The 24,611-nt window shown below is 48.6% G+C and overlaps 9 protein-coding genes across 9 annotated transcripts; 7 read left to right on the forward strand and 2 right to left on the reverse strand.

The window, feature by feature from the left end:
- Nucleotides 1-813: 813 nt before the first annotated feature.
- On the forward strand, nt 814-2,244 carry TRV_05943 (uncharacterized protein; the record flags this gene model as incomplete). Its single annotated transcript, XM_003019928.1, has 1 exon — nt 814-2,244. One exon carries the CDS (start codon nt 814-816, stop codon nt 2,242-2,244), a length of 1,431 nt encoding a protein of 476 aa, XP_003019974.1.
- A 493-nt stretch (nt 2,245-2,737) lies between these two features.
- Nucleotides 2,738-3,667, forward strand: TRV_05944 (uncharacterized protein; the record flags this gene model as incomplete). The annotated part of the gene is made up of 1 exon (XM_003019929.1): nt 2,738-3,667. The coding sequence occupies one exon, from the start codon at nt 2,738-2,740 to the stop codon at nt 3,665-3,667; it is 930 nt and encodes a 309-aa protein (XP_003019975.1).
- A 3,326-nt stretch (nt 3,668-6,993) lies between these two features.
- Nucleotides 6,994-8,238, forward strand: TRV_05945 (uncharacterized protein; the record flags this gene model as incomplete). Its single annotated transcript, XM_003019930.1, has 1 exon — nt 6,994-8,238. One exon carries the CDS (start codon nt 6,994-6,996, stop codon nt 8,236-8,238), a length of 1,245 nt encoding a protein of 414 aa, XP_003019976.1.
- A 917-nt stretch (nt 8,239-9,155) lies between these two features.
- Nucleotides 9,156-10,628, forward strand: TRV_05946 (uncharacterized protein; the record flags this gene model as incomplete). The annotated part of the gene is made up of 1 exon (XM_003019931.1): nt 9,156-10,628. One exon carries the CDS (start codon nt 9,156-9,158, stop codon nt 10,626-10,628), a length of 1,473 nt encoding a protein of 490 aa, XP_003019977.1.
- Nucleotides 10,629-12,187: 1,559 nt separating this feature from the next.
- TRV_05947 (uncharacterized protein) lies at nt 12,188-13,132 on the forward strand (the record flags this gene model as incomplete). Its single annotated transcript, XM_003019932.1, has 1 exon — nt 12,188-13,132. The coding sequence occupies one exon, from the start codon at nt 12,188-12,190 to the stop codon at nt 13,130-13,132; it is 945 nt and encodes a 314-aa protein (XP_003019978.1).
- A 458-nt stretch (nt 13,133-13,590) lies between these two features.
- TRV_05948 (uncharacterized protein) lies at nt 13,591-14,085 on the reverse strand (the record flags this gene model as incomplete). Its single annotated transcript, XM_003019933.1, has 2 exons — nt 13,591-13,906; nt 14,048-14,085. 2 exons carry the CDS (start codon nt 14,083-14,085, stop codon nt 13,591-13,593), a joined length of 354 nt encoding a protein of 117 aa, XP_003019979.1.
- Nucleotides 14,086-17,022: 2,937 nt separating this feature from the next.
- Nucleotides 17,023-18,996, forward strand: TRV_05949 (uncharacterized protein; the record flags this gene model as incomplete). The annotated part of the gene is made up of 1 exon (XM_003019934.1): nt 17,023-18,996. The coding sequence occupies one exon, from the start codon at nt 17,023-17,025 to the stop codon at nt 18,994-18,996; it is 1,974 nt and encodes a 657-aa protein (XP_003019980.1).
- Nucleotides 18,997-19,479: 483 nt separating this feature from the next.
- TRV_05950 (uncharacterized protein) lies at nt 19,480-20,844 on the reverse strand (the record flags this gene model as incomplete). Its single annotated transcript, XM_003019935.1, has 2 exons — nt 19,480-20,686; nt 20,750-20,844. 2 exons carry the CDS (start codon nt 20,842-20,844, stop codon nt 19,480-19,482), a joined length of 1,302 nt encoding a protein of 433 aa, XP_003019981.1.
- An 867-nt stretch (nt 20,845-21,711) lies between these two features.
- Nucleotides 21,712-24,121, forward strand: TRV_05951 (DnaJ domain protein; the record flags this gene model as incomplete). The annotated part of the gene is made up of 4 exons (XM_003019936.1): nt 21,712-22,197; nt 22,257-22,574; nt 22,702-23,922; nt 23,978-24,121. 4 exons carry the CDS (start codon nt 21,712-21,714, stop codon nt 24,119-24,121), a joined length of 2,169 nt encoding a protein of 722 aa, XP_003019982.1.
- Nucleotides 24,122-24,611: the final 490 nt, after the last annotated feature.

The raw sequence follows: 24,611 nt of genomic DNA on the forward strand, positions 1-24,611 counted from the left end.
GACTCTATTATGCGGTTCCTTTCCGATGCACAATCAAAGTCTCTCTCCAACATGCCCTCAAGCCTGGCTGTATACGCTTCTTCAGTCTCTCCACAAACACCGTTAGCCAGCTCAGATAATAAGTTGCCATCTGCAATGCTAAGATCTCGGCAACTGGGTCTCACAAACCATCGGGGACGGGACCCAGTCAACGTCAGTCTACGAACCCTGCATTCTAGGAGATGGGAATTATGGAAAACTTGGAAAGGCGCCTCACACGACGTCTTGGTGTTGTCATGGTCGCCAGATGGGACACAATTCATTGCGGGTACCAGCACACACTGTGAGGAAAACAACATGCAGTATAACCGCAATAACAACCTACTGTTGGGAGATCTAGTTACGGACTCTATAAGAGAGCTACCTGACCATAGAATACCCCGTCCTCTCATCTCCGGTGGGGAATTTACCAACCAGGCCTCGTACAACAACCTTGACCCGGATCTTTACATGACAATCAGTGCAGCGCAGTGGTCTAAAAAATACTTATATACGGCGAGCTACGATAAAACCGTAAGGGTTTGGGACACACAACCGGAAGTGGGTTGCATCCAGCAACTATTCCACCCTGAGAAGCTTGACGTTATGGCCATTTCTGATTGCCAGTACCGCCTTGTAGGTACTGGTTGTCAAGATACCACCCCAGTCAGGATCTGGTCTCCAATGTCAAACGGCACACATACTTGTGTTGAATTAGAAAGATATCAAGGATGTGCCCCGTCTTCGTTAGCATGGGGCACAAATCCTTCTTGCAGTGAGTTTTTAGCTGCAGGCATGTCGCAAAAGCTCGTTCGGTTAAACTCATCCGCCTCAGAGTGTGGATTAATTGTCCTTTGGCAGGTCGAAGCATCCAACGTCTGCCGATTTGATAAGTGGAAAATACCATTTCATATCTCGGACATCAAATGGCACCGGAATCAACCACTATTCATTGCAGGGTGTTCGACACCCCAGCAACTTGCTTATTCGAATTTAACCAGTGTGCGGTCAGTAGTTAATCTCTATGATCCGTTGAGGACACACTGCGAAGTCAGCTCCTTCCAGTGCCCGGCCTTGGACATTAATGAAATTACTTTCTGTCCGAGCAACGATAACTATGTCACCGCCAGTTGTACTGACAATCTGACTTACGTTTATGACCGCCGTAACCCATCTAGCGTGCTCCATAAACTTGGGCATGGGAAGCCCATTCACCAATTGGATACCTCTGTTACACAAGAAGAGGATGATACCGGCGTTTGTTTGGCAACGTGGAGTGGTTCTACATTCTTTACAGGAGGCTCGGATGGAGTTGTTAAAACGTGGGACATAAGACGGTCTGCAGACGATCTAATTTTCGAGGATATTGCCACTTTCAATCACGGGGTTATGTCCGGCGCTTTATCTCCAGACCACACGAATTTAGTAATTGGTGATAGTGGTGGATCTGTCCATATCCTCTCAACAGCGCCTTTTAGCCGGGAGAACGATTTAGATCTAGCCTACCATGCCGCTGAAGTGAATACCCAAACCAATAACGACTGCGAAGAATCTGTGGCCGGTATCTTGGAGTCGAAGAGACTGGTAGCCTCTGGGAAGCTCACTCGTCATCCCATCTTTGGGTTTGGTAAAGGCCCCCTATATGAAGGGCCTTACGCCACCTGGGCTCGGCCACCAGGGACGTCTCCTAATGAGATATCGTACACCCCATTGGAACCAGCCATTCAAGCTGAACAATTAGATGGCCCACCAGTCTCTCAAAGACAGCTTCTGGATCAAGATGGTCAACGTCGTGTTCATCGGCATATCTCACTAGCTCTAGCTCGAAATCGGGAAAGCGGACCAGCTAGATCTCCTCGCAAGGGCAGCAAGGCCCGGCGCCTGACCGAGCCGGTCGCGCCATCGGCCTCTCAGATCCCTCAAATTGCTCCAAGAGAAACAATCGAGAGCAGCAGTGAGGAAAGCGACATTGTCTCCAGACCGAAGCGCCGTAGGTATCCATTACGATCCCCCCGCAAAACCAAGAAGCAATCATTGCGGCCGAAAAAGCCTATATGCATTGACTTAACTGGTGACACATCAGAGGATGAGCGTCCAAGCTCATCTTCCATGTCTTCATACGCCACTTGCGATTCCCGACAGAAACTATACAAAGTAGAAACGGATCTCCTAGAGGAGGATAATTGGTGGCCTAATAGTGAAGATGTTACAGGCCTTGGGTTGTAGGATAGACTAGTTTAATTAGAGTAATGAAATTACGACTTTTACCCTCCCATGCAATTTTTCCTTCCATTTGCAGGATTCAATGCCGCACTTTTCCAATGCTATCTGGGTTGCATTATCTAGCAATGTTACCAATATTATAATAGCAGGTTTCTTCTCTGTAGTATCTGACGGGTAGTGTTAATTAGGAGCTCGGTAACTAGTTGGTAGTTAAATTAGGTAACTTGATAAAAATTTGGGATGACGTCGTTCCTGGCTGAGAACACTTTAGTTTCTAGCTCCATAGCAATTTTATTTTATGTCAACACATCAGAGACAAGAAATGAGTTTACCACTTGGACACGACCGATAACTAGGCCTTTACAAATATCTCTTTTGGAGTTACATTCAGTGGTTGAATATTTAACCATCGTCCTATCAAACGACTGTGTTTGTTGCCAACGTCAATTCCATCGATTGACTGCGGGGATAACAATTTCGCAAGCACTCGCACTCCATGAATATCGAAGATCGGATAATTGAGAATGAAGACCTGGCCGAAGAGATCGATGCCGTCAATGCCATATACGACCCGTCTACGATAACACCTACATCCTCGTCTCCGCACGCCGAATTGGCCGTAAAGTACACGATAATACTTACAATACCCAACCATGAGACAGTCTCGTTTCTGCTAGGATTTGATTCCAACTATCCAACAACCCCTCCGCGTGTTCTTGGACCTGCATCCAGCGGAGCGAGAGGCGAAGGGAAGAGATATGCAGATATATTAGCAGACTCCGTTAAAAGAGTATGGACGGAAGGGTCGGTTTGTCTTTACGATTTGATCGTCGATGCAGAGGAGCAGTTTAATGAAATAAAATCGGCACAGAACGAGAAAGAAAAGAACGACAATACTCCGCCAACAGAGGAACCGTCTACGTCTACGCTTGAAGAGAAGGATATACATTCCCTTGGCCTGGCTACCCCGCCGCCGTGGGTGATATCGGATCCGATTACAGAGAAGAAATCTGTCTTTGTGGCGCGAGCAGCGACAGTAGAATCCAAGGAGCAGGCCGAGAAATATCTTGACCATCTCCTCGCTACAGAAAAGAAGGTCGCATCTGCAACCCACAATATCACTGCATGGCGCATCCGGCAATCCCAGCAATCTTCAAACGACCAGCAACAACAGCCAGGTCGCGACACTGTTGTTCAAGATTTTGATGACGACGGCGAAACGGCAGCTGGCGGAAGACTGCTACATCTCATGCAGTTGATGGATGTCTGGGACGTTGTGGTCGTTGTGACAAGATGGTATGGCGGAGTAAAACTTGGGCCTGATCGTTTTCGAATTATCAACGCTGCTGCCAGGGATGCATTGATCAAGGGAGGATTCGAAAAAGCTCAATCGACAGAGAAAGGGAAGAAGAAAGGAAAGAAATGAACAGTGCCAGATACAGAGCGTGCTTTGCCATGGCGCTCCAACGTGTATGTAGTCGAAAGGGAAGACGTGGTGTTCTTCCCCCCTAGCACGGAAATGACTACCCATTCCCTGCTTCATAAAAGACGTGGACTCGAGGGTCCGTGGCAACTCTCTTCAGAATCGTCGGGCCAGAATGTTACTTGAAACGGGGCACATACCCCAAGTCACGTCAATTCTGGGGGAATATGTTTCGAATTCACTAGAGCCAAAAGGCTTCTCCCACGATGTATGGCTTCCCGCCAGACTCTGGCGGAAATGAGAATTTCAGCATACTACGGAAGACACCTCTCATCACTGGTAGAGCCAGGAACTCAGACGCTATTTGGCTATAAAATGAAACATGTCATAAATTGTTAGACGAGAATAAAGACTGGGTAGACGTGAGTATCCGGAATCGTCAAACGAAGCACGGAACTTATCGCAGGTTGATATATTTCAAAGTCTTTTATTTGCTCCTGAATACTGCTCCTGTCATTCTATACATAGCCCTTAACATCCCATTGATGGTTACTTTAACGCAGCTGTAGCATGCTTACTGAGTAGCGAATGCACTTTATGAGAAAGGGAGCCGTTTGGGCTTCATGTGCGAGCCTTACGTGACTCAGACAAGGAAAGAGACACCCCGTCTGCTTGTCTGTTTTAACTGGCGCCTTGTGTATGTATCTGCAAAGTCCTCGAAGGATCACATTCAGGGCAACCCACCTTGTGAAGGAAATACAAGGCAGATATTTCAAATGCCACCATGAACTGTATGCACGTACTATACGGAGTGCTCCGTAGATATTCAGAAATTTCGTCAGGGGTTGACCCTGTAAAAGCAGCATTGATCATTATCTTACCGCCGAGTCATGGTCCAGGGTGGTCATAATTTTAGAACAGTCGACGCAAATCGAACAGCGTGCCTCAGCGCAAGATTGCCCGTTCCCCAAATTCCAAATTTCAACTGAAATGAGATCTCATGTTGTTTCCCGAAATGGATGGGGCAGAATAACTACGTCAGAGGCTTGTGAGCCATCGACAGAACCATCGAGAGGAAGACACGGGTCAGATGGCCGGTTCTCGGTCGCTTTTGTGGGTGTTGCCGTACCTGTGGGTTTGGCTGTGGTCAGACTTGCCTCTGAGCCACGGATCAGCCATTTTTCGGTCAAACGCAAACGTAGATCTTTGCCATCCCACATAAAACCCTGGATGGGCACTGATACTCTGGAGGATTCCATGTAGAAGGGTGAAAGTTCTGTCCGGGATCGCTTCGAAGTCGGCGGTTAGGATTGAATAGCAGTGCAGAATACCCCGGTTCCCAAGGCTCGCGCCGTTATATCTGTGTCTCCTCTAGATGTTCGGATAAATGGTGGTGGGCAGGGGGTCCCCGTTTGAGCGCCAACTACGGAGGCTGTTTCAGGTTTTCATTCCAGATGCATCTGAGTGGTTGTACACCCCTGAACGGGCTTGGATCTCTCACAAGCCATTTAAATACATAAACCAATGAGAAATTCGCCCTGGCATACGCCCTCAACGAGGGTGGATCGCCTGCAAAGATCGGAAAACAGCGAGCGACCAGTTGAAGATCTGGCAAGGGCCTCTGCTGGGATCTTCCACCAATCCATGTGGCGGATTGGACTTTTATCAAGGACAACAACCATGCCCAGCTGCCAGGAGCGGGGAATCCTAGCCGTCATTTGTTGTTGGCGGTTAGGAGACATCCGAATTCGCCTGAGATCATCGAGTTGGTTGCTCGTCTTGCTCATTTGCAGTGTGGATTGCAGATAATATGGACCCTCTGCGAGGCCAGACACCATCCATGTGTTAGATGATGCTTCCACAGGCGAAAGATGATAGGGCTCTTGCTGGCAAGATTAAGCCGTTCGCCCTGGCATATACACGCAACACAGCAGCGGCAGGAAAATGGCCCTTCCTCACTGAACAAGCGAATGAGAGGGCGATGCCCAACACCACCACATGCAAGCTTTTTCACTTTTCATTCACTTAACGTTTCTGACCCTGGACAAGACTGACAAGTTCTTGGGGCTGCCGAATCGCCCAATGTGGCGCGAAAGAAATTACTTTTCTTTCCTTTTTGTTTATCACGATGGATTCCATCTCAGTAACTAAATGATATACGGAACCTACCGACTCAGCCGATGAGGAAGCGTGAATAGTGATCCCGCGGTGCTGGGCCACACTCGTCAGCTGTTGTGTGACATATTTTGCCATCATCGGCTTGGTGCCGCAACTCATCGTGGGGCTCTTCGTGGTTTCTTTTTCGGAGCAAGCCTAGCGTGTGGCTGCGTGGGGACAGGAGAGGGCCAATCCCGCTGTATATCCCCAGGAATCAAGAATTCAGGGCGCCAAAACTCCTCCTCCAGAGGCCCCTCTTGGGCGTTTCAAGTGTAGGTTTCTCATGTGCATGTCGTGGCCCGTCTTCATGTACCTACGTCTTGGATTGGCGAGTGGAAGGCCAGTCGGATGGCCCATCGTACAGGTCAGCTTGAGCATCCCAAGGCACCAGGGGCTTGTGGAACAGGCAGACTTCGGCAGTTGGATGGATTCGCGATGGGCTTGCATATACTGGCAGGCGGAGCCAGAAAAAAACTATTAAAGACCGTCACTCCTCCTCTGTCTTTCCGGTTTTCTCTTCTTTTTCATCACGCTGGAACGTTTCGACTCGATCTACTCTTGTTCATTAGATTCTCTCCTTTAGGGCCAGTCCCCTTTTTCTTCTTTTTTATACACACTCCTTACCTGCTTGCCTGTGGCACCGCAGAAGAACATCACATTCCTTTTCCAAAAAAGCATTTGCATCTTTGTGTCCAAATCGTATAGTTCGGGTTCTCCCAGCTGAATTATATCTTCGAGGTGAGACATGCTCAATTGTTGTGGTTGTTGTTGCTGCTATTGTTGCTATTGATATGTGCCGGAGTGTGTTGTTGGTGTTGCTCGTTGGTGATGATGTCGGGAATTTCCTCTTCGGGAGATTTCTACTTCATCCATCTTCTTCCACCAAAACGAACTTCACTTCTAGCAAAGTTGAGTGACATCTACGCGGAGCTAGCACTGACTGTTTGATCAATTAGCAATCTGCAACTGTCGACAAAGTTCCGTCAGAGCTGCTATCTTTCTTTACATTTACGTCGTCTGGCACGAAGTGATTGAAAGAAGGATATATAAAGCCTCATCGTCAACTTTGATCACCTTCATTCCTTAACAACTTCAAAGTTTTATCGTGTCGAACGTTTCCATACCACTCTTTTCAAGAAGACCAAACAACAACATCAACAAACACCGCAGCTATGGTTTACTCTAAAGCATTCGTTGCCGCTGCTGCCACCTTCATGGGCCTCGCCAACGCCCATATGGTCATGGAGAGCCCAATCCCCTTCAACCCCGAGAACCTCGACAACGGTCCTCTGCTCAGAAGCGGAGCTGACTACCCTTGCAAGTTCACCGCGTCCAAGGAGACTGGTGGCAGCTATCTACCTGGAAAGTTCGACTCCAGCAAGAACGTATTTGCTATTGGCGAGAAAATTCCCCTGACCTTCAAGGGCTCTGCTGTCCACGGAGGCGGATCCTGCCAGGTCAGTCTTACCACCGACAAGGAGCCAACCAAGAACTCTGAGTTCAAGGTCATCCACTCTATACTTGGAGGCTGCCCTGCCAACGTCGATGGCAACCTTCCAGAGGACCCTAACGGACATGGAGCATCCAAGTTCGAGTTCCAGATCCCATCTAGCATTGCCCCTGGCGAGTACACTCTTGCCTGGACCTGGTTCAACCGCATCGGAAACCGTGAGATGTATATGAACTGTGCCCCCATCAAAGTCACTGGAGGCTCCAAGAAGCGCTGGGAGCCTACCCCCAAGCGTGACCCACGCAGCTTTACCCCCCTCTCCAAGCGCGCCGATATGCCAAACATCTTCATCGCCAACGTCGAGCTCAGTAATCAGCCCTACTGTGAAACTGCCGAGGGTATGGATGTTATGTTCCCAGCCACCGGTGACTCTGTCGAGAAGGCCGGTATGCCCAACCGCCTCCAAAAGGAGGGTGATGCTGTCTGCGCCAACATGGGAGGAAGCTCTCCCAAGGCCGGATCTGGCGGCAGCGGAAATGGTGGCAACGGTGGTGACAAGGGAGGCGCTCCAGCTCCATCTTCGACCTATGCCCCAACTGCCCCATCCTCAACCGAAGCTCCAACCTATGCTCCTGGTCCCACCGGAACTGCCCCAGCCAACAGTGACTCTGGCCCTGGAAACGGCGGTGTCTTCCTTCCAGCTCCAACTGCCAACCCAACTGCTCCCACTGCACCTGTCCCAACCGGTACCGGCATGCCAACCCCACCCGGCAACGGCACTGCCCATGCTGGACCATGCACTGAGGAGGGTAAGTGGAGCTGCTCTGGCACTCAGTACCAGCGCTGTGCTAGCGGCCAGTGGACTGTCCTCATGAACCTCCCCGCTGGAGTAACTTGCGAGTCTCTTCCAGGCAAGCGTTCCCCCATGCACCGCCGCCGCGGACACTACCTCCCACTCCGTGTCTAAAAGAACAAGCTACATGACACAAAGTGATCCAAGGTTCAGTTTCCATTTACTTGGCAAGCTGAACTTGGCCAACATTTTTTTTTTTGACAAGGCATTTTGTCTCTCAGTTTCCCTTCTTTTTTTCCCCTTGCTGATCTTTTCTGTTTCTTCGATGTTTCCTTTTACATGGCAAGGAGCGGGCAATGGGATACTTCACCTAGCATCGTTTGACACGCTTGCTTTGGGGGGTTTGTTTCAAATTGAACATATTTTCTCAAGTTCGCCCATTGGTCGGGTTCTCACATATGACGGGAAAAATGGTTTATTGGCGGTGGTGTTTTTGTTGTTTTTACCTTCTCCAGCACAATCATCTTGTGCATGACTTGTGAAATTTAGAAATACCTCCAGAATATGTATCAAAATCATATCCAGCGATTTTTATGGAGCAATTGGTCTTATCGCATACGTATATCCAATATTCTAGAAATAGTAATGTTTGATAGTGGTAAGTACCAAGCCTTCCGCTTGGATATCACACCTGGAAGTGCTGCTGTTACTTTTCAACATGATTTGAAGATCAACTGATGCCTGTAGATTTAAACAGGACGTCTGACCTTCCTCTTTTAAGAATTGAAAGTTAGGTGCCTGATTAAATTACATAATCTGAATTATGCCAAGTGCTGTGGGAAAAACTCTATTTGCAACCTAATTAAGATTAGCGAAAGATAGAGTTGGATATAGCCTTAACTCTACTGAGACATCAAGCAGATTTACAACGTGCAGGACGTTGTGTGAACATAAAGCCAGGTAGTATATACAGGTAGTAACACTGGTTATTACGGTCGGCACTAACAATGAACTTGAAGCAATTGCTCCGTACACTCAATTCTCAACATCTCTCGTTTTCCTACTCGAATACAGAGTACAGCTAAGTAGTTATGGATGTCTCTCAGCTCCCAGATATCAGCGGCCATCTGGTAACGCCAGACAACCCGGCCCGCGACCCAGCAGAAGGGATGGACGTCGACCGCTGCGTTGCTCTACATAACTACCTGGTCCATTATGCCTGGCTGGCCCAGGGTCGCTCGCTGGATCTTTTGCGCCGAAATAGTTATACATATTTTGCTGTCTATGGTGGTGCTGCAGAGTCTCTTCGCCCTAGGCTTCATTGGTCTCTAGCAGCTTTCCTGGACGCAGCGATTCTGCCCCTTTACCACTACCACCCCTCTGGAGTTCTGTTTTTCTATGCTCACCATTTCAATGGTCCAGCATATCTCTTGGACAACATCACGGTCGATCTTAAGGATATGCCAGAGGATAGCCTGGTGAGCCTATATGAAGGTGGAATGAATATTGAATCTGGTGGTGGCTTATTTTACCATCAAGCCTCCCATCGCGCTGTTGTCTTTATGCACATGGACGCCTATGACCAAGCGTTGCCTATTGAGGAGAAGAAGGAGCTCTGGCACCCACTTGAGACAGTGCTTTCTAGCTGGATCAACCTAATTATTATTGGTAAAGTAGTAGGCTCACTCCCTGATGAGCCAGGCTTATTTGACTGCGAGAAATTCGGGTGCTGGGAGTGGCGACCCTACAGTGATATCCAGGTTGATACTTGTATTGCCGCGTGGGACCGATTATGTGAGGCCATCGAGGCACGTATATTGCGCAGCACAACTGGCACTACGGTTAATAGTAATGATAATAATAATAACCGCCATGATTCAAAGCCGCCGCTGGTACCACCGGCCGTCCTGGACGCTGCTTCAGTGCCTGACCCTGGCTTTGCGCGTGCTTTTCTGACTCGTGCGCGACGGCCTCTATTCCACTGCATAGCCCCAGGGCTTGTCTTACCCGCGATGGATAAGGCCGGGTTTGTAGCTGAGCAGCCATACACCAGCCTACCTCGCTCCTCATCCTACTCAATACCGCCCGTATGCCTTTTCCCCGCGGCTGGGGAGCATCCGGTTCACTTAAATAGCACGACATGTCCATTTACTCACGACTTTAGTGCATCATATACCCATTCAAACATTCCACCCCGAGTGAATGCCGGTGTCTATAGCGAGTCTGTTATGCGGAATAGCTCTGACAAAGCGGAGGAAGGATTTCGGCTATTACTTCCCTTCAACTTCATGGAGCGTGATTGGGAAGAAACAGGGCTAGGCGCACGGAAAAGCGACGGGTCTCTTGTAGGAAATATGGGGGCCCTCTTTCAGCATGGATACAAGCCTTTTGGTGGCGGTGACTGGCGGCCCCGGCGGTTGGAATGTTTATTTAATTGCTGGCGCAAGCTCATAGACGATGACATTTGGTCCGTTGGGCCGAACGGGGTGAATGGCACGCTTGATACATTTAGGGAGGCTGATGGAGAGCGTTGGAGGCACTATTATATCTCGCCGTCATGGTAATTCAACTCAATGCTCTATAGATAAATTTCACGGGTCTATAAGGCTGGGTTAGCTACTCTATAGATAGACACTTTGCTAGTCTCTCACCGTTGATACATTATATGAGAATGGCACTGAGTACACTGCATATATCTTAAGTACGAGATCAGTCTGGAAGGAGTAATCCGTGTTGCCCACTGGCCTAACTAACCTTAATATCAGAAATAAATGTTAGTTAGATATCTGGTACTGGAAGCGAAATAATACGAGTTAATGGAACTCTTAGGCCGAACGCAGCTGTAGATAGTTCGTGATACCCTCAAAGCATGGGCTGTTTACAGTTGTTATCTTCTGCTGTATAGTCACCCCATCATCGTACTCAACCACTGATTCGTGTTGTAGGTTGGCTAACGAACACCTGTGGTTTCAGTATAAGCTCAGCAATGGTGAGTGCAGACTGCATTTTGCTGCGAACAAAGCCTGCACTGGCACTCAATTAGGAAGCTGTTGTCCCATATCTGGGTATCGTGGCAGTATGAGTGCCTGGTACTCTAGCTCCAAGTGCTATATAGCGGCGTCTGTACCAAGTAAACGTTGATAGATTCTTCGTTAAATAGCAAGGCGGTTTACCTGTATTCAGTGTATAAGGGTTAGGGTTCATGCTATGGTCAATCAATTTACATACATATGTCGTCTTAAATGCTGGTTTTTACACCTCAGTTGCCTTCCCAATACATTCCCTTCCATATATACCAAATTGAATGCGCATAAAGTTCCTGGGGTTGGCCCCATCTCAGTTGCTCTCCCACAGGGTTTTGCGACTTTAGCTCTTCCTTTGCTTCTTTCGCAGCTTGGTTGGATTTTATACCAGAAGGAAGTCTAACTAAGAGGAATACCACCTGGTATGGCCAATACAATATATGACAAGAAGCGGAAGTGCATATCAACACCGCATAATTTACTTTGTTGAAGTCTTATTTTCCTCTTTGGGAAAAGGGAGAATACCCAGTCACGTGAATAAATATGTATTATATAAGCAACGGAACACGACGCCAAGAAGATTACAGGCTTAAATCCTATCAAGAGTTAGGGCTTAGGGCTTGAACTCTGTTTTGTGCTTGCCCACATCGAGTGAAGCGAAAAAAAGCGACTTCGCGACGAACTTTGAACATCTCAAACGCCGACAATTCTTGACGACGTCCGACTAACCAAGCAGCATCACGTCGACGACAATGGCCTCTCGCCCAACTGTGTCCGTCATCTCGGCGGAGGGTAAGCCCAGCGGCTCTACCCACCCGCTCCCTACCGTTTTCCTGGCACCCATCCGCCCCGATATTGTCCAGTACGAGATATACACTCTTTGATGTGGAAGATATTGAGAGATGGGACGCATATACTGACTGCTTGACCAGGTCCGTACACACTGGTATCGCAAAGAACAAGAGACAGCCATATGCCGTGAGCGAGAAGGCCGGTGAACAGACTTCCGCCGAGTCTTGGGGTACCGGTACGTGAACTGAGGTTTTCTTATTTGATATCGATGGGAAAGGGGTTGAAGGAAATAAATGTGGACGAATTGAATGCTGATTGAATGCTTCTGGGTTGCAGGTCGTGCCGTTGCACGTATCCCCCGTGTCTCTGGTGGTGGTACTCACCGTGCTGGTCAGGCTGCCTTCGGTAACATGTGTCGATCTGGACGAATGTTTGCTCCCACCAAGGTCTGGCGCAAGTGGCATCAGAAGGTCAATGTTGGCCAAAGACGATTTGCTACTGCCTCCGCCCTCGCTGCCTCTTCCGTCCCGGCTCTTCTCTTCGCTCGTGGTCACCGTGTTGAGAACGTCCCTGAGGTTCCCCTTGTTGTTGACTCCAAGTGCTTCCAGGGTGACGCTCTCACCAAGACCAAGGCTGCCGTCGCCCTTCTCCAGGCCGTCGGTGCTGGCGCTGACCTCGTCAAGGTCAAGGAGTCCCGCAAAGTCCGTGCTGGTAAGGGTAAGCTGAGAGGCCGCCGATACCGCCAGCGCCGTGGACCCCTCGTCATCTACAACCCAGAGGTCGATGGCAAGGAGCTTGTTAGAGCTTTCCGCAACATTCCCGGTGTCGAGACCTCCTCCGTTTTCTCCCTCAACCTTCTCCAGCTCGCTCCAGGTGGTCACCTTGGACGTTTCATTGTCTGGTCCTCTGCTGCCTTCAGCGCTCTTGATGAGATTTATGGCACCACCACCACCGCCTCCGCCCTCAAGAAAGACTTCCTCCTCCCCTCCAACATTGTCTCCAACTCCGATGTCACCCGCATTATCAACTCCTCTGAAATCCAGTCCGTTCTCAGAGAGCCCAAGGGCGAGGCCAAGACCAAGAGAGGATGTGTCCAGAAGAAGAACCCACTCAGAAACAAGCAGGCTCTTCTCAGACTTAACCCATATGCTGCTGCTTTCTCAAAACAGAAACTGGGCCAAGCTGGTATCGAGACCGATAAGGCACCTGAGCGTGCTCCTGAAAGCTTCCATGAGCTCCTGAACGAGGCATAGATGCGTGATCTTGTTCTTTGAGTACCATACTAAAACTGTTAAATTCGATGCTTTCAAATGGGTTCTGATGCTGGGTCTGCGTCTTTTCTATTGTCAAATATGAGGTAGTTGTCATGACATAAAATGAACGCTCTACCATAATGAACTAGTATATGATATCGCAGTATTTGTAATATTATCAATTGCCCTGTATAGCACTCCTCTACAGGCCAATCCTCCATCTACTCGCTCATGTCTCGCTACTGAGAAACTGTTGATATAATATCTGGTCTTGGAGTGTTTCGGGACACCCCATCTGATGGTAGAGTGCCAGCTGCTCAGTAAACCCGGCATTTGGTTGGCATCCAGCCCGGCTGCCTCTAAGGACAAGCAGGGCGTCTCCGGGGGCCAACCTCGGGCGAGCCTGGTAGAGCATGTATGCAAGGACAATCGTAGCCGACCGGGATACTCCCAAACCGCTATAACTCAGGGTCAGAAATATTGCATATGCATGTATCTTCCAGGGGTAGTAGCGGGTATATGGTATCTAACCAGTGGACCAAGACAGCGCCGCCATCGGCAATGGCCGCCTCCATGAACCGAACAGCCTGCGGAAAATGCTGGATGATGTTCTCCTTGTCCTGGTCGAGGAGGTCTAGGGTAAGATGTCCCCGGATGCCGTCGTAGGTCTGCAGGCTGCTAATCGCCGATGGCCGCTCCTTTGGCCCCACGGCAGAGATGACATGCGTGATGTTGGCCTCTTTCAGGGCGTCCTGGTTTCGAAGAGCAAAGAGACTGGATATGCATGCACTGTGGTTATTATCACTTTCAGAATGTGTTTGGATATAATCGTACAGTAAACCATGAGACGGGCGAGGTCCCAGCGAACTGCTCTCTCATGTTTCAAAGCAACAAGGCCAAAGGCAAGCCACCAACCTGCCAATGTAGACGTTATATCCATCAACTCGATCCATGCCGGCAGCACAAGCGGTCTCCAGCAAGAGTCCAGAGTATGGATCTCCGGTTTGCTCCTTAGGGCGACCTGATATTCTCCTGGGATTCTCGAAACTATGACGTAAAGTGATGGATGCCTCTGCTGCGCCTTTTTCTCTTGTGCTTTCTCCTTTCGATAACTACTGAGCCAGCTATCAGTCTAACTAACAGATGCGCCGCAGGACACGGTATCCCACATACACTCCCAGCGTCAAGGGGGTGCGCTGGCGTGTGTGTGGAGGAGCAGAGGGAATGTCGGTCTGGTCATCTCGGGCATTCAATCGCGTTATCTCTCACGGACGGCATCATTTTCTCGTCTCCAGCTAGGCAACAAACCAGCTAAGATACGCCTCACTGGTTCCACCTCGGATCCGCTCCAATAACTAGTTGACATGGAATAAGGCATATACGCAGTGCAGCAGGCAAGGGCTTTGCCTAAAACTTTAGGCTTGGGAGTGCTGAGCATGCAACTGTCCGTCTTTTCTCAGATACAGCAGAGGCCTGGCAGTCGAGTCTACTCCGTGCTGAGAAGAGAACCCCAGATCTAGATGCATATTACCCTGTCGATAGGCGTCTGAGATACAGATACGGATACTCTCAATCGGGTTTTGGGGGCCAAAAAAACAAACTCCGGAAAGTCTCTCCACTTCAGCGAGCAAATGCAAGGAAGCTGATAAACTGGTTGCCTGCCTAAGGCTGGTGGTGTCTTTCTCCTACGCTCTGTGAGCCTTGCATTGCCTTGAAAGGTGAATGGCATGAATACGAACGTGGTGTCGATGGTCGAATTGCGCCACACTCTCCTCTCTGCTCACGGAGTCGCTAAACCGGGAGCTGGCCTGGCTGGTTTCGTGCATCACTTTTAAGTGCCAGATGCATGATGCGTATCATTCTACATATACGGCGAGCCGTCCAGTGCGAAAACGATGGCATGGCTGGAGCAACGTCTGCTTTTTGGTACCCTCCAGCCGGGTCAAACAGAACACGGCGTATACGGGGCCCGGGCTCTTAACTACCTATGAACTAGTTAACTCGGCCCCCTGGCTGGTTAACAACACCGTGCTCCTGGATGATGCTGCACAAAATAAATAAAAGAGAGTCAACCATGGACCAACAAATCACTTGGGACGACTGAGGCATCAAACCCCAGCTTATATGCTTTTGGTTTGTTCGTAAATCCTCCGCTCCCACATCTTCGCTCCCGTGTCATGCGGCAGCAGAAGCAGCTCAAGCTCTCCCGCCGCAAGCAAGGAGAGAAGAGGAAGAGTCATCCTTGGATCCGGCCAATGGCCCTCACAGCCAAACCACCCTAGGACCATCATATGACAGCCAGAAAAGAAAAGAAACGAGGGAAGAAAACAGTCAAGCCGAAACCTAACTTTTCTGGCTGGAAGCCCACGGCTTGGGCCGGTGTGAGTTCCAGCAGCAGGGTCTCCCGCTCCATCGATTTTCATTGCTTCCACAGACCGACCTCGATCGACTTTTTGGAGCATGGGCTGCCAGTGTTGGGCTTTTATTTAAACCCTGCCACCCCCTGGCGCCCGCTAACTAGGTGACCAACCATGTAGCTAGGCGACGGAGCCATGTCCTTCCTAGTGAGCCGCAGCCAGATACAGGTGCCTCCACCTTATAACCATTGCTCTGGAATCTTGTCCTATTAAGGGCCTCCAAGTTTTGTTTTGCTGTTTATTAATGCGGACATATATTAGCACATCTCCCTTCTTTTGTTTTCCCCCCTGTTTCCGAATTTCCAGCCATGACCAGGCAAGACGGAACTCAGGCAGATGGATAGGTAGTTGTCAGCTACCTTCATAAAGCCGCCTCAAGCGTGCAGCCCTGCGTTTGCCACGAATCTGTCTCTTTATCCGCCTGAAGGGGTGCTGATATCAACTCCCCCTTCTTTTTTTCTGACGCTACTTTTCTCCGATCTGTCTCTTCCCTCTGCCTCCCGGGGACAAACGAGAGCCTATCAACCAAAAGGATTAGTTTTATGAGCCTGGCCTCTTTTTCCTTTCTTTTAATATTGAGCTTGGTTTGTAGCACATTTTGTGTTGTTCTTTGAGATTGTTGCCATCGTCTTCGACTCCTCCCTGGTGTCGCAACTGTTGCACTCTGTGCTTCACTGCGGGAGTGCAACCTGTTTGTTCGCTTCTCTCCATTATCAAGGGCTCAACGGTTATACATGTCGATAAGCTAGAGGATTCGGGGGGCTGTTCCGAGGTTCTTTCGCTTGATATACCTTCATCTCTGTCATTTGGTTCTCTTTTTGATAGCAGTATCGTATCATTCAAATGCATCAGGTGCTGGAGTTAAAAAGCTATATCATTCAATATTGGGACCTGGATAATACCACGTGTGATCTAATACTCTGAAGAGAACAAAGCAAGGGGGAAAACGGAGGGAGAGGCTTGAGAAAGAAAAAAGAGGTCTTTTACCTGGATTTGTGGCCCTTTGGTTGTCCTTCTGTGGTTGCTATCTGCCCTATGCTGATCCCGTGAAGTCCTCTACTGAGCCCGTGACCTGCCTATAGCCTGACTTATCACCAACCACCAAGAAAAAGGTGCATCTGCATCTTCCCGCTCCAATTTCTGCTCCTGTATCCCTTTCTGAAGCACCTAAAGATTCACTCCAAGCAAGGCCACCTCCCTCCCTTGCTGCTGGCCTGAGCGAACACTAGCTGCTAATATAAAGACAGCAAACATACCCATATCTCTCTGTCTGTTGGCTCCTTAATCACACCACACTCTTTATTTGTCTGTTTACCCCCCCTGTCACGCTGTCTGTGGTACAGAGATAGCAGAAGCAGCTATCCGAACGCGTCTCTCTTACAGAGCCAATACTGGAAATAGTTGGTTGAGTGCCTACTGCAAGCTTTTATGTGCAAATTTGAGAGATAGAGACGCGTCTGTGGCCTCCTCGCTATGTCTTTCAATTTGCCAAATGCACTGGCAGCAGGGGCAGCAGGGAACAGTTCTGCCCCAGTGAACCTGACGCAGCTACCAAATAACATTCTCGATGCTCTCTTGCCAGGTTACTCGGTCATCTCTGGGTTCATCTTCCAAATCACCGGGTTTGATGTTTCTGTTGCTGTGTCTCTGAGTGTGTTGATATTCACTCTCACCACAGCCTGGGTATACTGCTATAAATTTGCCTACTCTTTGCTCATGACTTATATGACCGCTTCCATTACCGTCCCTTCTCACGACGATATCTATGATCAAGTCATAGCCTGGGTATCCGAGCTGGCCATCGCCACCAGCAGCCGGTCAATGCGCGCCAAAAGCAAACGCCACATGAGTTGGGACTCAGAGGAAGATATTCGAGCAGATGTATCAGGGAAAAGCTCTCAAGACACACTTTTGAACTTCAGCAATTGGGAAGCAAAGATCCCTCCGCGATTCGAACCACATTATGAGTTCTCTTGGTTCCGTCATAGAGGAAACTTCTTCAAGCTGTCCCGAGAAAAAGAGCAGGTTCTGAGCGGACGAATGGGCTTCAACATGGTGAGTAGTGATGAGTCTCTGACCATCACCGTACTTGGAAGATCCCTGCAGCCTATCAAAGATTTAATCCGGGAGGCGAGGGACGCATCTTTTGCTCGCGAGAGAAGCAAGACGACCATCCGCCGGCCAGGTCCCAAAGAATTTCGTTCACGAGGAATATACGCCTGGAGCAGAGCTGCTACTCGTCCTTCTCGACCAATTGAAACCGTCGTCCTTGATAATGCTCAGAAAACGAAACTGTTGCTGGACATAAATGAATATCTTCATCCTGCTACCCCAAGGTGGTATGCAAATCGTGGAATACCATATCGTCGCGGCTATTTGTTTCACGGACCACCGGGAACAGGAAAAACTTCCCTGAGCTTCGCTATAGCTGGTGTATTTGGGCTGGACATATACTGCATCTCACTTCTCGAGCCAAGCTTGACAGAGGAAGACTTAAGCTTACTCTTCAACTCGTTGCCTAGACGCTGTGTAGTCCTCTTGGAGGATATTGATACTGCCGGCCTGTCACGTACTGCAGCCAACGGGGACTCTTCTCCAGAAACGACTGAAGCAGCTAACGATTCCACTGAAAACGTCATCTCCAATCTGAACACGGCAGTCCAGCAGCCTTCCAATCGCGCCAAAAAGACGAAGAAAAGTAATGGCGATGAAGAGTCTAAGGGTATTTCTCTATCTGGTCTCCTAAATGCGATTGATGGCGTGGCATCTCACGAAGGACGCGTCCTTGTTATGACAACAAACCACCCAGATAAACTTGACGATGCGCTCATTCGACCCGGAAGGGTTGATATGATGGTTGAGTTCACCTTGGCCAATAGAGAGCAAATCAAAGAGATCTTTATTAGAATGTATTCCCCCGACCAACCCGGCGGTATCAAGGCAAAGTCTGCCTCGACATCTCAGATAGAGAGGTCGCTTTCTATCCTCAACACCAAGCTATTCAACACCATCAAAGTCGAGAAGCCTGTCATCGCCCATGATCATCAGCCTTTATCTGAGGAAAAGAAGAGCGCGGAACCGTGTACAAATGCGAACGGGGTCATCAGCGCCACCCAACAGGTTACCATCGACTATATCAACGAACTGGCGGTCTCATTCTCAGCTCTGCTTCCAGAGTATGTTTTTTCTCCTGCAGAAATCCAAGGTTTCCTTCTCACGCGCAAACGAGAGCCTCATCTTGCGGTTGAAGAAGTCGGTGCTTGGTGTGAAAACCTCATGGCCACCAGGAGCCGCCGCCATCCACCACCAGCACTTTCAACTTCCAGCACTGCTGTTAGTAAGCAATCTGATAAGAGTGCCGCTGAATCTGATAATGAGGTGAATCCTGCATCTGCTGATGAGCACATCGGGAGCGACCCAGAGAGTGATGGTATTGCCTCCACCTAGTGGGTTTACTACACAAAGAGAATTGACAATCCCCTTTACAACAGCCTACTCTAATGTGCCTTTTTCAACGATGATGCATAATTATCCCCAATGCCGCAGAGAGACTAGTTAGTTGAGATGGTCGATTGAGATTTATCTTCGGTTTTACTTATAGGGTTTACGATTTATATCTTAAAAGGGGGTGGCAATGTCGAACCAACAGCTGTTTCAGTCTTTGATTCTTTTTTCTGTACTGGGAGGCCTGGTGTACATTAGGAAATTAGATGAAAAAAAAAATTGGGGGATGGGTAATAATAACACTCGTGCGTTCTGCAAATTATATGGGTTCTAAATAGCGTATGTAATATGCAATCATGACGTCGCGAACTCGGGCTCGTCCAATTAGTAGTTGAATTCAAAGACAGAGAACATAATTGAAAGATAAGCGGTGATATTGAAAGCTAAGAAGTGATATGTTCAATAGAATAAAATGCGCGTCCAGCTTCAGCTGTTATTATTGTGGGTAGGTGGCTCTAGGTACCGTCTAAGCCAGGATACTTGGCCCAAAGTAGGGTCCATGATAGCAGCAAAGTGAGTCATTTCATTTGTAACAGGGTATCCATTTATCCATTCAGTGACTTCTGATGGCATTGCTGTAACTTGGTTATTGTCGCATAGATCAAGTAAGACATCAAGACGGCAATCCATAGTAGGTCCCGACTGGCAGCCTGGCTGGCTCAAAATGGGCTCGGCTGTAGAATAATCGTGAGAAGTTGACGGCTTCTCTTGCTTCTCTTTTACCTTTTTCTTCCACGCATCCTGCATGTGAGCTCTTCGTTCGCCGCTGAGGAAAATGAGATCATCTAAATCCAGAGGTTCGTTAGAGGCGTCGATTATCCTGTCATCATGGCCTTTGTCATATTCAACAGCTTCTTCTTTCTGACCGGCCAGAGATACTTTCGCTATATCACTGTTGGTAGCAACCACGAATGATGAGGATCGTTGGATAACAGCACTTCTGTGATCTTTCTCAAAAACGATCGCTGAGTTCCCGTCACACATAACCAAGTAAGCTGCAGTTGTGGGTACACGGGGCAGATTTTCCGCTATCCAGTCCAAAGTTGTTTTTGATGGGATCCTTGATTCCTTCCGCCTTAGTATTCGATCAAGCCAGGACTGGCTCTGAATATGATCTGGGTCTGGTGATAGGATGTATTTTCGAAGCAGTGATGATATTGACCGTCGCATACCGAGTAGTACGAGTAGGTGGCTCCCATAAAACCGATAATTTGCCAAAAACCTGCCTTGATTATGATTTGGACGGAAATTCAATGAAATGCTTAGCCCTCTCCTCACACCTGTTAGAACTCCAACAAAGCCCACGTACGTTACACTTGTTGCAATAACAGTGTTACTCTCGGATCCGCGAACGTACTCAAGATTCACAATCAGCCGACGGAGCTCATCCATATCCCAGTCGAGAGTACGAAAGTGAAGCATTTTGGCATCGATATCGTGTGGCTGTTTGGTCAAGGCAGCCCCGCTGGTGCATCCCATAAGGAGATCGAGAAATACGTTTAGAGATACAAGAATATAGAGATCTATGCCTGCAACTCTGGATATTCCTTTAATCTCTTCCGTCTCCTCGCGGGTATATAGTTTCCTCAGCAGAATAGGAGCGACTCGGTAGACCCATTTTGGGGAGATGATGCTGTCCAGGGAACTGACAAGCTCTTCAAAGATGTCGATGAGTGATCTTAGTCTCTGTCAATACGAAGAAGCTAAGGCAACGTATCTTTCTGAAGGAGGGAGAGAAAGATCTATCCTGAACGTTGGGGGGATATCTCCTGGGTCTCTGGGGTGAGCCATGACTTGAAAGGGCGGTGTTCTCAGGCTGGGCATGCGTTGAACAGCATATTATGGAGAGATGGCTAGTGACAAAACGGCATCCTGTGAATATAATGGTTATATACCCTGTATCCTCTGAAGATAGAACTTTATGGTATAGGCAGCTGTTAATGAGTCAAATCGTCCTGGAGAGAGTAAAAAGCTAGGAGGACTGCTCCGTGGTCTCACCCGGGGCTATGGGCAAAATGCCACACTCCTACCCACCTGACACCAACATGGCCATGTCTAGTACCATCCCAGTCACCCCTCCAGGCAGCATCATACTAGTACTTTCACTTCTTAGTAGTGAGCACGGCTGCAAATCCTTCTGCTTTCCGTCGTCTGCTTCGTCGTTTAAGTAATGCTAGCTAGAAATAGATGAGGCTGAAAATTCACGTGATGTTGATAACTCTATGACGGGACGGATAAATATTTCTCCCTTGACTGTTGCGCGCACGGCCCCCACCGGCTTCTCGAAAAAAAAAAATCGGTCTTTCACAGGCCAAAATGGGCCACCAAAGTAGGATCTTGTATGCTCGGGGAAGAAATCGGTATATGCGGTTTATGGACTCGTCACTGACATTATATCACAGCTGTCCTGTGTCTTTGCTGGCTCTTGTGGGGCTACCTAGATTCGAGCATCGGAGTTAAGGTTTAGTCCGGTCCATCATTGGGTTCCACGTGACGCTCATCGTCAATTTACCACGGTGTTTACGACTTCCAGGTGGTTGTCCGGCCTTGAAGAATATTATTACTCGTGTCCATTGCTATGCCATAAAAATATATACCATCGGGATTGCATGGCCTCTAGATGTTGAGAGCTGCCACCACCCAATTCGACTGACCAGAATGGCTGACAACGGCGCCTGGGAAGGGTCTCGAGCTCTTCCCGGCGACGAGGAGAGTATAGAACGGGAGTATGACTTGCTCTCGTCTTATGCTGATACAACAGATTACTACTCCCTTCTCGGGCTGTCGCGCGATCCCCCTCCTACCGGTGCTGCGATTCGCTCTGCTTACCGAACCCTGACATTGAGCTTCCATCCGGACAAACACCCGTCACACCTTCAAGAGGTTGCCCGAAAGCACTTCGGGAGGATACAGACTGCCTACGAGACCCTCATAGATCCGAAGAAGCGAGTAGTTTATGAATTGATGGGCGAGGAAGGCGTACAAAAAGAATGGGGTCAGAGAGGTGTTCTGGGGGCATCCAGTGAGGCTGAAAACATGCAATTGGGCGTCAAAGCTATGGACCAGGCTCAATTCCGTCGGTGGTTTGTGCGTAAAATGAAGGAAAAGGAACGCTCTGTATTGGAGGATATGGTCTCGAACAAGGTACTTCTGCCAACCTATCCCGTATACGGAATACTGTATGCTAATACGCCTAACTGTAGATAGAAATGCAACTTGGTTTCGATGCAACAATGTTCGAAACAACGGAAGATATAATATATGTCAAGAATCCTAAACTGATGCCGTCCAGTCTTGCCCTTGGCTTCAGGCTTAATATTCCTTTTCCTTCCATTCCTGTATACAAACCGTCAAACAGCCATGATGAGGACGAGGATGGACCGGCGGAGAAAGAGAGCGCTGGCCCTGAAGATGACGAGGAGGACATGCAACTGGTAATTCATGCAAACGTAGCTGGAAATCTCCGCCGGATGAGGCACGCCGGCCCTCTCCCTGGGACTGGTGAAGACAGAGATATAGAGGTATGTACCCGGAATTTGGTCTTTCAAATATCAAACCCAGTATCTTACCTTTCAACAGCATGGATTGCCGCATTTTTTTCAGGTCAAAAATTTTTCTCTAGGAGCTTCTGTACATCATGCCGTACAGGACCATGAGATCAAGAATGCCTCACTGAATCATCTCTTATTCCCATTCCTAGGCAACTCATCAATCGAAGTTGGAGCATCACTACTTCCCGTTTCCTCACTCAATTTAACGGTGCAGAAGTTCCTCACCCCCATCTCAGGGACATATCCTTTCCATGTCACTGTGCGCACAAATATGATTCACGTACCCCTGCTTTTCCCACCTCATTTGCATGTATTGGTTCAGAGACGAGTGGGCCAGGGCAAAGTTATGATTTGCAATTGGTCCAGCGGATTCTTAAATTGGCCAAATTTTATCTCCAATACCTTGGGGCCCATGATCAACCTTATATATGGTGATTATAAGGCCTTGGTCTTTCTAGTGGACAGCAAATTTGAACTAGGGCTCAAAATATTTTCGGAAAAGTCGATTAGAGGGACGGATGATGAGCACATGGATGAAGATGAAGAAGAAGCAGAGAACAGCGGGACCTGGAGTCTTTTGCTTCATTCGTCGCCAACATCCATACTGCTGACACTCAATTACGAGAAAGATCTTTTTACAACTCGACCCGAACAGCCTGCTTTATCCCAGTGGAGCTACGAAGGTTACACTCCTCCACAGGAGGTTATTAACAGTCCACCCGTTCGACTAGAGGTCACAGCAACTACTTCAATGGACCTCTCCATAGGTTGGATGATATCGGGTTCCCGCAAGGTTGGCAATTTCACCCGCATGGGCCTCGGGATTGGGATGCAGGGTAATATGGGACTAGTGTGCTCAATTACATGGAGTCGATTAGGACAAAAATTGACCATTCCAATCGCAATCTGTCCATTGGAATTGGTGAACACAGATATTGCTAGCATGGCAGTTATGGTGCCGTGGCTTACATACGCCCTTATGGAGTTTGGATTCTGGCGCCCACGGCAGAGACGGAAGCAGAAGAAAGCAATCGCCAAGCAACAAAGGAGAGTACAAAGACTCATGGCTAAGCGGAGAGCGGAAAGCTTGGAAGCTATCGAGTTGATGAAGGATCATGTCACCAGACGTCAGGACATGGAAGAACAAAGGGGCGGCCTGGTGATTCTTCATGCCGAGTATGGATATATACCGCCTGAATCGACATTCAAAATTAGTAGGCCGGGCTCACGAGCCAATGAAAGTATGGTTGACGTCACCATTCCAGTTGCGGCGCTTGTTGATCAAGGACAACTGAACATTCCACGTAGTATTGTCAAGGTATGTGCTGTTCTGGCATGACTAACTTTGCACCTAGCTAACAGGTGGTATATAGAGCGAGATCCTCGGCTTCAGTGACCCTGCTCCATTTATGCCGAAGGTACTGCGTATCCAGTACATCTTTGGCTGGAAGAAACATTCCGTTGAGATACCAGACGGTGAAGATGTGATATGCCCTATGCAGTCACACCTGGTATAAACTGGGCTTGTGCTCCGGTGAATTCTTTGATATTACCATGTTCCGTTGCGATAATGCCATCTTCATCATCTTCGTTCCGCACAGGATACAATTATCGCTATCAAGTGTGATTGCTCCACGGTTGGATCCCACCATGCGCCCCAGCGGGCGTAGGACAAAAAGCGCCTGTTAAACCTCCCTGATCATGATCTGAACCGAGACTTGCACATCTAGACCCACATCCCGGACTCTTCATACTGCCATGTATATACTTACATATACTAACCAGCTATTATTGGTACCTGGGTGCCCGCTCGCATCCAATAGCTATATTCTTATAATCCGCGGGATATAGCTTCATCCAAACCAGGATCTCTCGCCCTCCCTCCAGGCCCTCAACCAATCTCCTTTATTGCATTCCAGAGCCTCGAATGAGGGCTGACCTGTTGGCACTACCCTTTGTCGGGCGACACTGCCCTGGTGTGTTTGATACCTTGTTTGCCACGCGAAA

This window comes from Trichophyton verrucosum, assembly GCF_000151505.1.
Source record: "Trichophyton verrucosum HKI 0517 chromosome Unknown contig00655_1.f1.exp, whole genome shotgun sequence".
Classification (NCBI taxonomy): Eukaryota; Fungi; Ascomycota; class Eurotiomycetes; order Onygenales; family Arthrodermataceae; genus Trichophyton; species Trichophyton verrucosum.